The sequence below is a fragment of the Limanda limanda genome, chromosome 18 (assembly GCF_963576545.1).
Source record: "Limanda limanda chromosome 18, fLimLim1.1, whole genome shotgun sequence".
Lineage (NCBI taxonomy): Eukaryota > Metazoa > Chordata > Actinopteri > Pleuronectiformes > Pleuronectidae > Limanda > Limanda limanda.
In genome coordinates, this window is record NC_083653.1 from 7,000,365 (window position 1) to 7,016,516 (window position 16,152).

Consider the following 16,152-nt stretch of genomic DNA (forward strand, 5'->3'; position numbering starts at 1 on the left):
TGTCTATATCCCATTTTGTCATCATTGATTAACTTGTGAGCAGTCACATCTCATCTCGTCAGTCATGTCCATAATGATGTAAACCATTTACCGTTTACCAAAACAATCCTTTTCCCAGGTTCAATGTCTACAAAAAAGGTTTATATTTATAAAACTGGTAATAGGCATGTGTTGTGAGGGTAATTAAGGAGGATGCATCTATTGTCTCCATCATTATTTCTTGGAGGTGATGGTAGAGAGTTACAGCTTACCACTAGACATCTTTTTTGGGTGATGATCTGAGAAACTTTGAGTGGAGAATGGAAAGAACTAACTGTTGTGTTGCCCCAGTTGCCTCGCGTGACGAGAGCTCATTGGTTATGGTAAGACTGGTTACACCTTTTAACTGCCACGGTTTAATGAAGCTAAATGTATGAGAATTGGCGCATTGCAGGAGGAGAACTTGTGTGGGTTACAAAACACGTTTCCCTGGATGTACACGGGTTTAAAAATAGACGGACAGCCCTGTCGCCGAGGTGCTGGTGGCATGTTGGTATCACACCGATCTGAACCTGAAGATATTCCTTATATCTGATGGCTTGTATGACATGATTGGACAAATTCATGAATTTTGTCTTGTTTTTGTGGAATCTGTTGGGGTTGTTGTCATCCTGCTGAAAAACATAAAAGCAGTAGCAAACCAGTGAAAATAATATAAATTCTTCTCAAACAAATCTGGACCGAGAACTTAGTGTTTGTCATTTTCTCTCTTCATATTTAGCTCCTGGAGCTGTTTGACAGTGAGGACCCGAGGGAGAGGGACTTCCTGAAGACCATCCTGCATCGGATCTACGGAAAGTTCCTGGGCTTACGAGCCTTCATCAGAAAGCAGATCAACAATATTTTCTTGAAGTGAGTGAAATCTATAATGGAGAGGAAAGTGCAGCAGCAATGCTTATTTAACATTTATATATTTAGATTGAAATATATATTCCAAGAGAATTTAGAGAAACGCACAAGCTCACTGCCAAATATAGCCATATCTGTAAATAAGAACTTTAAGTATGTTACAATGAAACTAAGATAGCAAGAACTTACCCAGATAACTCTGGAACTCAACCTGTGTTTGCATTAGAAGAACCCTGGTCCACATTAAGTAACTGTATGATAGCACAGGTGCCAAAAAGTCCCTTCTCCGGTTTTAGATGTTTCCATGAGAAACTATGAGAGCAGAGTGTGCAGGGTTTAAAAATGCTGAGAAAATGAATGGGACTGAACTCTGGATATTTTACTCTCTTCTTTCAGTTATAACCTCCTCTCAAATACCTGGAAACTGAAACACACATTAGAAACACAAAGATTTTGTTGTCTTAGTGTGAAAATTGTTTTAAAAAAGTATACCTCTGTTAGTCTAGTTTTCCTAATCTTCATAGTACTTCACGTTCGGAGATTTGGTTCCTACTCTTGTTCTCTTCTTTTCGTTCTATAATTTCACATTTTTATCGTGATTCTAAAAGACTCTCTCAACCCTTTCCGATCAGTCTCAGACAGTTTGCATTCAAACATTCCAGGTGCAACTGTCTATTTCATAGCAGTATTCAATGTATGCAGAAAAAAATATATCTTCTAACAGCTCTATTAGGGTTTGGGATGAAATGTATATTTTTTTACACCAATTCATCCCACTTTCCGAGGGAGCAGAAAAATAAGTGCACATGGAGACATAGGATTCCAATCTGCAGCGCGTTGACTCTTTATTGCTCCTGTTGCTGCGTGACGATGGGCCTCAGATGATTGAAACAGGGGGCACTTGATGTCGTTACCAACAGGCAAGGTGGTAAAACGGGTGCACCCACTTTTAACCATCTGCCACTGACGATAAAAATAGTGCCACAGTTGTCAGGCTCTATCTGTACATACCACAGCGACATGGGTTAGCAAACAGAGAAGGTGAATGACGTATGGATCGTTAAGTTACGTAAGAGCAGCGGCAATTTATGTCATTTTGTCTACGTCTAAATATGATCCATTTTCCAAGTAACCATTTGTCGCCATGGGGATGGACACAAGGGGGGAGTGAAGCTCATACATGTACTGTGGCACAAGAACATGTAAAGGTTTAAAAACATAGAAGGTAATGCAGGGATGCAATTGCAGCTGAGATACTGTTTGGTCTGGTACCAGTCAGCAGCTGCAAACAAGACAGGATGACTGGCTGATGCCCAAATATAGAACATTACAGTAATTTAGCAGAGGAAATTGAGGCATTTGAGACAATCGGTAGTTCTTGGCAACTGTTGTCAACAGTGTCCGTATGAGGATATAATGCGTATGAATTGTGCAAACACATTGAGGAGATGGAACATGAAATCAATGGACCTCAGATTTGTCAAATGTTTTGCTGTTTATCAAGTGTTTGTCATTATCTAGAAAAGAGTTCAAAACCACAACCTTCAGTCAGGAGCAAAAGTCAATTTTTAGACTTAGTAATGCAAATAGCCAGATTTATTTTAGGGGGAAGGAGAGCGAAACAGACTAATATTACAGAGTTGTGGGCTGCATGTGTGAGAATCATGGGACACCAGTGAAATGTTCTTATCCAACTCCTACGCGGGGCTGACGATATTTAAAAACAACACAGTGGTGGCAGCGGCCTGAATCAATTGTTCCCATCAGCGAGCTCTGTTTTTAGAGTTGTGATGCCAGGGTGTGTTTCATGATTTCTGTGGTCAATATGTTTGTGTCTGTTACAGGTTCATCTATGAAACCGACCACTTCAACGGAGTCGCTGAGCTGCTAGAAATCCTGGGAAGGTGAGTAACCACATGTGTTCATGTGATTTAAAGCTGGTCGTGTTGAAAATAGGCAGAAAATGTATAATTTGATTTTTGAATTAGTTATTTTTCAAGGGTCTTTTGAGCTTCTTCACTGTGAGGATATTTCTCTTTGTTATATATAAACCATTGAGTGAATTTTTAACTGTTGGTTGGATTAAAGAAGTGATCTGAATATATTAATTAGATTCTTAGAAATTATAATAAGCATTGTTTACTTATTTATGGCATTATACAGGCTGAACAATGCAACAAATCAACCTGTCACAATGATATTTGTTTGCAGCCCTAATAATATTCTATATCTTTTACTAATTAAATGTTTTGATATTTCTGATGTGAATATAATTCAAGAAAGCACTTTTATTCTTAGGGACTTTATTTGTTTTATTTTTTCCATTATTTGTGTGATTATATCTGTTGAGCATGTATATTCATTTTCATATTTATTTCAATTAATGAAATCAAGATTACAAAAACATATATTCATAATGCTTTCTAATTGTTTAGGGGTACACAGGATAGGTTGTAAGGTAGTATAATATCAGTATAGATACTTCCTCCAGTCACATTTAGCAATTCGGACATTTTATACTATTTGAATAATTTGTTCTCAATATTTGTTTTTCAATCATCAGTATGAGCAGATCTGTTTTATTCTACCATAGTTTTGCTTTAGACAAGGTCCAGGGTTTAAGGTTTTAAATTGGCTTTTGCAGAAAGCTTTCTTTCTGCTGATGTGGAAGACTTTTGCTCTCTCGCTGTCTCAAACTAAAAGTTGCCTCAGGCCTCTTCTCTTCTACTTTGAATTCCCTTCATATTTCTGCTCCTCTCAGAAACTGGAAATATTCACAGCTATGCTCTGGTCTCGACCTGCTGTATTTGTCTTTTTGCTGCTGTAACCCGACATTGTTCTGTTTTCCCTCTGTTTACAGTATCATCAACGGCTTTGCGTTGCCTCTGAAGGCAGAGCACAAACAGTTCCTGATGAAAGTGCTCATCCCGTTGCACACAGCTAAAGGACTGGCCCTTTTCCACGCACAAGTAGGAAAAACTCTCTTCAGCATTATATCTATTATTCACTCATGACTCACATGAATGTTTGCTCCCTCTTCTGTCAAACAGTGTGTTTGTTTGTTTGCTGTAGAAAAAAGATTTTAGATAATTTATACAGACGGTCTTTAGTTGTTCTCTGAGCAGGATTTAACGCTGTCATCTAATCTCTGTACTACAGCACCGTCTAGTGGCTTTGAATGTAATTGCACCAGCTCATTGACTTATTATTTGATGGTGTATTCTCAGTGTATCACAGTGAGAATTTATAAAATGATCAGAGTCCAGATTAAATACATTTCGAAGGATAAACATTTTTCACTTCAGGCTCTTTTGCTATCAATGACTCCTCACAGTCTTTGACCCACAAACATTATATATCTTTCTTGGTGATGCTCTCCCAGGATTCACTGCAGCAACCTTCAGCTGTGTTTTTTGTGGAGTCTCTCTGTCTAAAGTCAGGAGAGCTCCTTAGTCTAATTCAGGTGTTTAATTCACCACTTCTCCACCCACCTGGAACTCTCGGCTCTATTCGGCTTTAAGTTTAGGATCTTTATCGTGGCGATTTGATGAAGTGTCTCTCAGATGGCTCCTCTGTACCTCTTTGTCATCCTGCTGCGATTGCATTTTGTGACTGTCACTGTTTTATGAAGTTATTGGGTTTTCAGTGTTGTGGGTACAGACTGTACATTAATATGTTTTCTTCTGTATCACTCAGCTGGCCTACTGTGTGGTGCAGTTCCTGGAGAAGGATCCTACCCTCACTGAACCGGTACTTTTTATTGAACTCATTCCTCCCACTCAAAGCTCAAAGTCTCAAGCACTAAATTAGTCAATGCTGCAAATGAGTTTGTAACAGGTTCTAGTAACCACCCACTCCAACCGACTGTTTTCTAAAAGAGAAATTCTCTTATCTGTGCAGGTGATCCGTGGCCTGCTGAAGTTTTGGCCTAAAACCTGCAGCCAAAAAGAGGTACTCTGTTTGTCTGTGTAAACACACATAGTTCTAACGTTCTGCTTCATACTCTAAACGTCTTATCACCTTAGGTGATGTATCTCGGTGAAATTGAGGAGATTCTGGACGTCATCGAGCCGACGCAATTCATCAAGATCCAGGAGCCGCTGTTCAAACAGATTTCTAGATGTGTGGCCAATCCACACTTTCAGGTGAGAATGAAAACAGACACACAAGAGTTTGTTTCCGGCTTCAAATCATTCCACATCCATTTGACATCAAGGTCTGAAGAGGCTTTTGTCCTCTCGTCCATTCAAACGCTCCTTTGTCAGCAGTGAAGCGTATTCAGCCGACGGATCATTGACCAGTTCATTAATTTCTCCATCTTTCTGTCTGTGTCCTCTCAGGTAGCAGAGCGAGCGCTTTACTTCTGGAATAACGAGTACATCCTCAGCCTCATCGAAGAGAACATAGACAGGGTCCTGCCCATCATGTTCGGTAGCCTCTACAGAATCTCCAAAGAGCACTGGAACCCGTATGTATTCAGGCTGATTTCACTATTATTCTCTATTATCAGTTGAACACTGTTACTGATGCCAGCTTCTCTCTCCAGGACAATCGTAGCTCTGGTCTATAACGTGCTGAAGACATTGATGGAGATGAACTGTACTCTGTTTGATGAGCTGACGTCATCCTATAAAGCAGATAGACAACGGTGAGTAGCCGTCACTTGGTGGTATTTAAAATGGTCTTGAAATGTCTTAAACCCCCAATAGAGCTTTTTTTAATACACAGAGTTTCACAGAGAATGTACAACTAGAAGGGGTGCTTATAAAAGGGCGGCCAAAATAAGTTATTTAACCACCTATTTATGGCTAAATTATGTTATTGAAAACGTGATAAAATACAGAAGTTTAATTATGTCCTTTTTATATCTAATATTTAAAATGATTTCCCCTCAGGGAGAAGAAGAAGGAGCAGGAGAGGGATGAGCTGTGGAAGAAGCTGGACGAGCTGAGGCTCAGCGACAGCACTCTGGTCCAGAACAACAGCCACGGGCTCCAGAACAACAATAACAACAACAACAACAATAGCAACAGTAGTAATAACGATGACACCGAGGACAAGAGCGCCGATTCCGCTGCTGCCCTCCCCACAGACGACAAAGAGCCTGACGTCAGCGTGGCAGCCAATGAGAGCACTCCACGTGACAAATGACACCGGATGTTTTTTTATTCCGTAACGGTTTGACACCGTGTGCAGGACCGTCAGTGGAGGATTGACGGAGACGGAAAAACACAAATTACACCTCAGCAGTATATAACATCTACTTAGAGTGACTTAGAACGCCAGCATTTCTTTGGCAGAAAAAAATTATATATATTTCAACCTAAGACTATTTTTGGATGTGACAGTGTGGCTACAGTATATTGTTTTTGTCTGATCAAAGATTTATCCTTTCACATTTAGTTTCTTAACTGAAGAGGATTTTATTTGTTCTATTCATTGTATGATACACGGGGGCGGGCCGAAAATAATTATGACTTGAATTCAATGTTTCCGATTGTGCTGCACTTAGACGAGCTGAATAGCTATTTAAAGATGTCTATTTTTTAAATGTGCTTTTCCCACTTGCTGCCAACACATGGGTGCAAAACCTTAAGGAAGAAATGAACTGCAGACTTTGGGAGTACGTGGGGCAAATGGGACCAGACCCATAGTTAAACAGTTAGTGTCCATTAATGTGTAGTAAAGGGCTGTTGTCAGGAGCAGGAGAAGCTAGGAGACGAATCTCTGGGGTTATGGGTGAATGAGGCCAAAGACGCTAAAGAAAAAAGAATCCCAGCTATGGTTTGATAAATCGATGAATGACTAGTTGAGACTGTGCAGTTGAAACTGGTTCACGATTATTAGAGTAAATGTCATATTTGTTTGTGTTGCAGGTGTTGGTAAATATTTTTGTCTGAGCAAAACAGGAAGCTAATCGCTGTAACACAAGCCCGAGTCTGTGCATCGTGGTCCCACCGTTACCGCACTCGACCAATCGTGAGTCAGGCTCGGCTGTCAATCAAGATGTTTCACTCCGTTTTTATAGCATAAAATAATGAATTAAACCTGAATTTATTGGAAAAAATTGTTCGATTGTGTGATAAGAAATACATAAAATGACAAATCATCTTTTACAAAATTATATGTCACAAGTATTTTGACTTTCTTGTCCCATCTGCTTACCTGGAGTTGGAGTTTATGAGCTATACTGCAGCCAGCCACTAGGGCGCGATCAAGATGCTCTGGCTTCACGGCGCTGTCATGTCGTCCATCTTTATAAACGGTGTACATTAAAGACGGCAAACTGTCCCAGTCAGGAAATAGTCTGGGTCACGACACTTCATTATGGTTTTTGTACAGATTAAATAAACAAGACTAGCTGGACCCCCTCTTCTTCATGCTAAGCTAACTATAGCTTCATTTTTCCTAAGAGGGATATTTGACCTCATCAAACTCTCGGCAAGAAAGCAAAAATTTCCCCAAGCAATTGAAGTATTTGTAAATTTAAAAAAAACTAACCTGAGACCTACAGTGCTATATTTTTCTAGAGCGTTGACGAGGCAAATATTTTTTCTTTCCGATGCAGGATGTGCTCGATTGTGTATTAGATGAGTGCGTATTTGTGTATATGTCAGTTTGGAGGCTACTTAAAGGGAAATGCCACTCAGTTTAATATTGTATGTACAGTGTGACGTCTCTGTGGTCTAGGAAAGTGCAGTCAGTGCTTATAGGAGCATAAATGTTAATCTCCATCAAAGCTGTTAACACCACCTAGCTGTTTTTCTTTGTTTTTTTTTTTTTTACAATCCACGCAACTGATTTTGTGTATCTATGAGTTTCTATATCCAAACGATATCTAGAAATTCATTTTAACAGCAGAAAATCCTACAAGTAATCTTTAATCCTCTAATCATGACTTTATAACCTCGCATTCGCTTTTTACTCTCCGTGTTCTGATGTTGGAGGTGGACTAACGTGCTTATTGATGTAATCTGACTGCCACAGATCATAGGAAAGACCTCCTGAGAGTTTGTTTGTTTAGTAGTTGAATGGTGTTCCCTCTGAGCCTGGGTGTGTCTGCTCTCTTAAGTTCATATTTAAGGTCCAGTCTTCTCTGATGCCTTTCTGTCAGTACAGCATTCCAGCCTCTGTGACGTTGAAAAAGAAGCCTGCGTGACGAACCTGTCTTCTGATCGCAGATCTTATTTAGGTTTCACCATCAAATAAAGTCTATTTTATCTTTGTACTCTAAACGGAACCATCAGCCTGTTCTGTTCTGTTCTTTTTTTCCTGTGTAAATATTTGTTTAGCTGCAGTACATCATGGAGGTCACTAGGTGGTGCAAGATTATATGTTCTGCCTTTGGTCAGCACAAAGGTCCTGACCAGTGCTTTATATATTATTCATAACAAATGCATTTCTTTAAACGGTAATCATTTTATCTGCGATATCAATGTTTCTTTTCAAAATAAACCTGAGTTCAGCAGGAGAAAGAAGAAAAATAAAACCACACAAACGGCACAAAGAATATAAAAATCACATCTCTTGGAAATTAAAACCTACTGTGATTCTAAAACTTTAAATTTTACAGATGCGCCAATTTATTTTAACATTCCTCCACAATAATAGGGTCCAAATTCATAATCCTGCACCTTTAGAGACACAAAATAACTGATATACTGTAGGAAGAAATAAAGTCACTCCAAACCATATAGAGTCTGATCTTGCTCCTGAGTGCAGCAGAGGTGTGGGAGACTTCTACATGTCTGTGCCCCAAGAGAGCTATGTTGGGTTGAAAATGAAATCCTGGTCTATTCACTCGGGGCACTTAGCGCAGCCTGTTAGATAAAAGCAGTAAAAGCGTCCAGCCTCTCGTGGGAGTCGCACATACAGTTTTGTGCCATGATTTTCAACCTGTGACTCCACTTCAGGGCTGGCCAGTATCGGGTGTTTCTCTGGATCACTGAGCGCCACGATAAACGCTGCACGTTTCCAGTATTTGTGACCAATATATATTCACCATTATGTAATTTTGATCTATTCATGCACTCCTGTTGGACGGTTTTGTGTCTCTTCTGCTCGCTGATGAAGAATGAACAATAAAATACTCTTCTGTTTTCTACTTGTGACATAACTGAAGGCCGTGGAGCTGTTACTGAGAACAGACCTGTTCAAATAGAAAGATAGACAGACAGACAGATTGATAGGTAGGTAGTTAGATGGATATACAGATTGACAGACAGATAGATAGATGGATAGACAGACAATATATGACATGACTGTGGTCTTTATATTTTTTTATGGAAGGGGTCTGGACATGCACACAATGATTACAGTTTTTAGAGCATCATTATCCTCATGAACTGTGGGTTTCCAAAGTGGGAGCTGCAGGGCCAGTGCAAAAAATGTGGAGTAAAGATAATGTCCCCTTCCATTACACATCCATTATCTACAGTTTATCATTTGAAGGCCATGGGGGCAGCTGGAGCCAATCCCAGCTGATAGTGTGTGAGAGCCGGGCTCCACCAGCGTGTCACAGGGCCGACATATAGACACAAGCAATTAGTCAACCCTACGGGGAATCCAGATTCTTCTATTTACCTAACCAACACTTTGCATGTCTCTGGGGAAATAATGAATTTGTTATTTCTTGGCCCACGTCCCATCCCTCCGAAGATTTGTGAAAAATGAGTAATGTGTGTGATTCTGTTGATAAAAGACTACAACTAACAAACATCCAGCCAACTAACTACCTAACTACCCAACTAACCAACCAACCAACCAACCAACCAGCATCGGAGCGATTAACCTACCAGCCAACCAGTCAGCCATCCAACCAAACAACCAACCAAGCAAATAACCAGCCAGCCTTACAAATAAACACGGGAATAAACAAACAAAAACAAACAAACGTAACCTCCTTGGTGGAATAAAAAATCAACACAACAGAGGGGATTTATTTATTCAAGTATCAGTGTTGTTTCCAGTCCTCACACAGGCTGCAGTGACACCTGTTCACCACCAGGTCGCCAAACTCCTGCTGGCAGCGCCCCTCCTCCGTTCAGCTGTCACTCAGGGTTACCATGGCGACACTCCGGTCTCCATAAAAGAAGGTGAGCCTGAGTCCAAACGCGCGCACACATGCACGCACACACTTTCTATCCTTTGGACAAGAGTCCGGAGTTTTTAGCCGCAACAGCCAATGTCTCTGAATGAAAACATTACCGAGTTCACCTCCAAACTCTCCCCGGCTGCGGACGCATGTGTGGGACTGACCATCCTCACCGTCGGTATGTACATCCAACTTCTCTGTGCTCATCCAACTTCTCTGTGCACCTCCAGCTTCTCTGTGCACCTCCAGCTTCTCTGTGCACATCCAGCTTCTCTCTGCACATCCAGCTTCTCTGTGCACATCCAGCTTCTCTGTGCACATCCAGCTTCACATCCAGCTTCTCTGTGCTCATCCAGCTTCACATCCAGCTTCTCTGTGCACCTCCAGCTTCACTGTGCACCTCCAGCTTCACTGTGCACATCCAGCTTCTCTGTGCACCTCCAGCTTCTCTGTGCACATCCAGCTTCTCTGTGCACATCCAGCTTCACATCCAGCTTCTCTGTGCTCATCCAGCTTCACATCCAGCTTCTCTGTGCACATCCAGCTTCACATCCAGCTTCTCTGTGCACCTCCAGCTTCTCTGTGCACCTCCAGCTTCACTGTGCACCTCCAGCTTCTCTGTGCTCATCAAGCTTCTCTGTGCACCTCCAGCTTCTCTGTGCACCTCCAGCTTCTCTGTGCACCTCCAGCTTCACTGTGCACCTCCAGCTTCTCTGTGCTCATCCAGCTTCACATCCAGCTTCTCTGTGCTCATCCAGCTTCACATCCAGCTTCTCTGTGCTCATCCAGCTTCACATCCTGCTTCTCTGTGCACTTCCAGCTTCTCTGTGCACCTCCAGCTTCACTGTGCACCTCCAGCTTCTCTGTGCACCTCCAGCTTCTCTGTGCTCATCCAGTTTCACATCCAGCTTCTCTGTGCTCATCCAGCTTCACATCCAGCTTCTCTGTGCACCTCCAGCTTCTCTGTGCACCTCCAGCTTCTCTGTGCTCATCCAGCTTCACATCCAGCTTCTCTGTGCACCTCCAGCTTCTCTGTGCACCTCCAGCTTCTCTGTGCACCTCCAGCTTCTCTGTGCACATGCAGCTTCACTTCCACCTGCTCTTTGAAATTCAGTTTTGTTATTTTCAATAATGAAATACTAAGGGTAGAATAATTGTGTTATTTGTTATTGCCAGTGATCTTTTTCACAGTTGTAAATCATGCTGCATAAATGCTTAATGTGTTAATGTATAAAGTCGTTCTAAGGAAAAGTCTGACAAATTTAGCTTTTAGAATAAACATGTTCAGATGAAATTGATCTAAAGTCTGTTTGTGAAGCTTCATGGACAAACAACCGTAATGAAGGTTTTCCATTGATTTACGTGCTCTTGTTTACTAATTCATCACTCAATGCGCTAATTACACTCAGGTTGGAGTAATTACACTACGGAGTGTGTATGTGTGTCTCAGTAATGTCCCTTCAACTGCTGTGACACGGAGCTTAAAAAAGCATTTCAGATTTCAAAACGAAATGTATAAATTAATAATATAAATTAAACTAATATCCTGTAGATTTGTGTGCACGGAGCAATTTCAGGTTATATGTTCAGGACACATTTGATCTGTGTCAGTTTTCTTTCGTCACAAAAGAAACAAACACAATCTCATTCTCTTACGGTTTGTTTCCTTTTGATGATTTTCTGGATGTTTTTAGCGTCCATATATGTGCAATTTAATTTGAAATAAAAAAAATATATGAGCAGAAACTCTGAAAAACACTGCTATGAATATTTGTACACTTGGCCGAGCCTCTACAACGGCTCAATGCCACAAAGTGCAATGAAGCATGTGACTTGAAACCATCTACTGAGGCTTCTACTCCACGGATCCATTAGACAAGTATCGAGAGTTTCTGTTGGCGATGCATTGATTTATATAAATAATACACAACAGCATCAGTTGGTTGATGTCAAGAGACAAAGACCATGTGACACAGGTACTAAGCCCAACATAGGGAGGAGATTGGTAGATGGATACAAGACAGGATGAGATGCTGGTGACGTCCACCACAGGATCGCTGGTTTAATAGCCAGCTCCTCCACTCCCTGAAGTGCCCCTGAATTAGCCCTCATGGCTGTGTTAGGGTTAGGGTTGTATGTTAGAGGTGTTGTGTGGCGAGTGTGACTCGTGTGACTGTAGTGTAAAGAGCTTCCAGCAGTCGATAAGTCTTCAGAAGTGTTCTATAAATACATTACATTTACCATTAGATGAAACGATCCTTTATTATTCTAACATCAGTGTTATTGACAAAAGATCACAGTTTGTTTCTCATTTCAAAGTCTGAGCAGCTTCGACCACATGTTCAGTATTATTACCGTGAAGGTCCTGTAATATAGACTAAGTACCCAAACTACATAAAATGTATTTACTTCTCTGTGAAATTAATCCCCACGTTTGTTACAGTAGCTCAGACTGGACAAACTAAACACCTTTTGAGTTTATTATGACAACTGAAGGCTCTTTCATGTTCGGTAGGGGAGGGTGAGGTGAAGGGTATTCAGCTGCAACCTGCAACTTCACCACTAGATGTCACTAAATTCTACACACTGGACCATTAAGTGCCATATAATCCCCGAATTGGAGGGAACCAAAACAATGCTAAAAGCAGGATGGATTCAACACAGGAATGGAAGCATACAAGCTAATGTGTCTTTCACCACATTAACGTCCATTTGCTCATTTGTTGCTTGTTTCCCTCTGGTCTTCTTTGCCCCCCTGTAGTTCTGCTCTCTGTTCTCGGCAATGGGCTGGTCCTGGTCATCTGTTACCGCAGGAGGAAGAAGATGGTGGGCTCGGAGCTGCTCTGCGTCAACCTGGCCGTGGCCGACTTCCTCTGCTGCATCTGTTTCTACCCGCTCTCTGTCATGTCCTCTTTCCACCACTCGTGGCTGGGGGGGAACGTCACGTGCATTTACTACGGCTTTGGCTGCTTCATCTTCGGACTGTGCGGCATGTTCACCATCGCCGCCATCAGCGTCACACGCTACCTGAAGACCTGTGACAGCTTGCTTAACAGTGAGTTGCTTTTTATCGGAGCGATTGCTTATAATTAAAAATGACCCTATTTATTGCATTTAAATTATTATGAATCTAATTGATTTACTTTTATTGCCTTTGCTATTCCTCAGAGCATATAAAAAAGGTTCTGTTCACCTTTACAGCCGTGCAGTCGGATGGAGCTAACGTCCGCATAGCGTGCTGTGCCACCTGGGTGGTCGCCACCGTGTGGTCCAGCTTGCCCCTCTTTGGCTGGGGCGAGTACGTTCCCGAGCCTTATGGACTGTCCTGCACCATCGCCTGGAGGAATTACCACACCTCGGCAAAGGACGCCTTCTACGTCATCTGCACCTTCGCCTTCTTCACACTGGTCCCCATTCTCCTCATCGTGGTGTCCCAGTGTCAGATCCTCCACCAAGTGTCCAGCTTCACCAACTCCATGTCTGCCAGAGGCATCCACAACAACCTGCGGCACACTGAAAAACGTCTCTCTATGGTCAGTGACGGGACGTGAGAAGAACCTCATTTATTTTAATTGTAGTTTGTGTTTGTTATGCCACAATTATGAGAACCTGTGATTCAACTTGAGCCGGACACAGTAAAACTTTACTCTCTTGACTTGATATGGGACTTGACAGCATCAACAGTATAACGTTTTGACCTGGAATAAGGTTAAGCCGTTTTCAGACATGCGGATAAAGTCCGGAGAGTTTTCCTTTCACACATGCACAACACAGTGCGAGGTATTCTGCACACATGTGTTCACAACAGCATCAAATCCTCTGCACTATTCAGGTGAGAGGTGGAGCAGGAAGTGACGTATTGACTCCGCCTCCGAGGTCATGTGATCATGTTTCTAGCACCTCGACACCAGCGACGGCTCTTATAACCATAAATTATCTTGACATCTTCCTCGGTGTCTTCTTCGCATGTGTCGCACTTTTTCACCGGGTGATATTTCTTTTCTTTTCTTTTTCGTCTTTTGCTTGTTAGACCGACTTGTCTCAGGGGACTTTACTTGCTTGAGGTAAGAAAGACTTGCCTTGATGTGAGACCTGAAGCAAAAACATTTGACACGGTAGAATTCAGGTATACAAAACAACTTGACTTGGTTGGAGAGTTGCTTCTGTGACGGTCTGTGTTTTTCACTGCTGCTCTATTCACTCATTTCACGTGAGGCAGGCTTGGTGGAACAATTAAACTTTATTTTCTGCAACAACAAAAAGGACATTCAGTGCTGGGGTATCTGCATCTGACTAACACGTGATCGTATAGATTTACAATTTACTACTACAAACAACATACCTGCAACAACAAAAAGGACACAGTCATCGATAAAAGAAAAGTTACAAAAGTTGCATTTTATTAAACACGTTTTAAACACTAAATTAACCATAAGCAACTAAAACACTGACAGACAGAAGGGACACAACTTACTCAGTGCTGGGGTATCTGCAGCTGAGAGAAAAAAGGGGTTGCCCCTACTAATCCCCACTAATCCCCAGAAGTTCCCGTTGTGGCCCTTCAAAATAAAATAAACACGGCAAAATAAAAGAAATACCTTAAAAAATTATGACTGCAGTTCCGAGTTGGACAGGATTTTAACTATCAACATATTTACACCGTTACACTTCGACAAGGCTCTCGACGTTACGTGGGATCGAACCCGTCCTAAATCAGTTGGTACTTGGTTGGAGACTTGCACTAGCGATGGTTGTGGCTTGACTCTGACTCTTTGACAAGACTTGGCTTCCTTCATTTATTCTTCATTTGATCTGTTGCTCTGCGTGTACATGTCTGTTTCTGTGTTTTAATTATGACGTATTTGCAGAATTGATATTCGTTGTGCATCATTTGACAAATCCCTGCATTGCTCATTAAGCATTAATAAAGTAAATGAAGCCTCATCAGTAAGTGGTACCATGTTGTTTCTGCTTTTCTGTACTTTGACCATGTGACCAATGCTGTCATTTTTCTTGAGACTAGTCATTAATCACATGACTTGCAGAGAAGACTTGACAGGAAAAGATTGACAACGTGTTGATTGCTTCAGTTTTTCTAAAGAAGAAGCCTCACAGGTCACTGTTGTACGTAACAACCTTTGTAACACCAGGAAAAATTATTAATAGGAAATGAGTTTCCATTTTAGTAACTTTCTGTTCTCTGTTGTTTCCTCTTCCAGATGTTTTTCTGCATCAGCCTGGGTTTTGTGATCGCCTGGGCTCCGTATGCTGTTGTGTCCTTCCTCTTCATTTTCCACAAGGAGCACAGGTACATGGCTCCTGGGGGCTTCGTTTTCCCGGCCCTCTTCGCCAAAAGCTCCCACATCTACAACCCCCTCATCTACTTCTACTTCAACAAGACTTTCCAGCGGGAGCTGCGCTCTCTGCTCCTCTCAATCTACTCTAAGCTCGGGGTGAACCAAGTGGGGGTCAACATCGGTGCGGGCCACCAAGCCCCATTCCCCATCCACATTCAGCTCCAGGAGCGAGGCAGCATCCAAAAGAGGAACTGTAAGACCAAGAGCAAAGAAAAAGTGGTGCACGCCAGTGGCTGTCGGCCGGTGTTTGTCTGCTGGGGCTCCAAGTACACGGACTCGGACAAGAAACCTGCCGAAGACTGCCCACCTGTCTCAATATGACTTGTGAATATATGACTAATGAAGGTTAAATCACAGACAAGCTGGTCCTGTGTTGTGTCAAATAATCAGGCTGTATAATAATCTGGGAGGGAGCATGTTTGGAGCTGTCTGCAGTGCGACAGCCTGTTCAACCCTCAGGTTCCGGTGTAAACAGGAAGTAGATCGTCTACTCTGCAGCCCATTGCAAATAGTGTCCCGAAGCGTTTCTTTACTTCTCTGTTTTAGGTGCTTGAAAAAACTAAATGTTGCAGCAGGGATGTTTTTTTAAACTAAAAACGTAGTCGTGTGGATGTAGCCGGGGAAAGACGACCTCTCTCTCAGTGGCTATTTGTTTGCCAGGTGTTAATAATGGACTAGTTCCATTTAGGTGAAGTGCTAGTGAAATGCTGTAGTTCTCCAGTTTTCATTGTGCGGGATTGTTTTCACCATGTTCTGATATTTGAGTAAAGATGATTAAATATTGATGATAAAAGTTGTGAGTTACATCATCAT

General features: G+C 41.8%; 2 protein-coding genes across 2 annotated transcripts in view; both read left to right on the forward strand.

The window, feature by feature from the left end:
• ppp2r5a (protein phosphatase 2, regulatory subunit B', alpha isoform) overlaps positions 1-8,123 on the forward strand; it is a 29,880-nt gene extending 21,757 nt beyond the window's left edge. Inside the window, exons 5-13 of the mRNA XM_061091039.1 lie at positions 761-891; positions 2,733-2,792; positions 3,749-3,857; positions 4,585-4,638; positions 4,789-4,839; positions 4,914-5,033; positions 5,229-5,356; positions 5,435-5,536; positions 5,784-8,123. Coding sequence (XP_060947022.1) covers positions 761-891; positions 2,733-2,792; positions 3,749-3,857; positions 4,585-4,638; positions 4,789-4,839; positions 4,914-5,033; positions 5,229-5,356; positions 5,435-5,536; positions 5,784-6,039 — 1,011 coding nt within the window. The 3' untranslated portion in view covers positions 6,040-8,123. The remainder of the gene's footprint in view (positions 1-760; positions 892-2,732; positions 2,793-3,748; positions 3,858-4,584; positions 4,639-4,788; positions 4,840-4,913; positions 5,034-5,228; positions 5,357-5,434; positions 5,537-5,783) is intronic.
• Positions 8,124-10,072: 1,949 nt separating this feature from the next.
• Positions 10,073-16,152, forward strand: part of opn8c (opsin 8, group member c) — a 10,540-nt gene continuing 4,460 nt past the window's right edge. Inside the window, exons 1-4 of the mRNA XM_061092023.1 lie at positions 10,073-10,160; positions 12,744-13,037; positions 13,184-13,515; positions 15,202-15,648. Coding sequence (XP_060948006.1) covers positions 10,073-10,160; positions 12,744-13,037; positions 13,184-13,515; positions 15,202-15,648 — 1,161 coding nt within the window. The remainder of the gene's footprint in view (positions 10,161-12,743; positions 13,038-13,183; positions 13,516-15,201; positions 15,649-16,152) is intronic.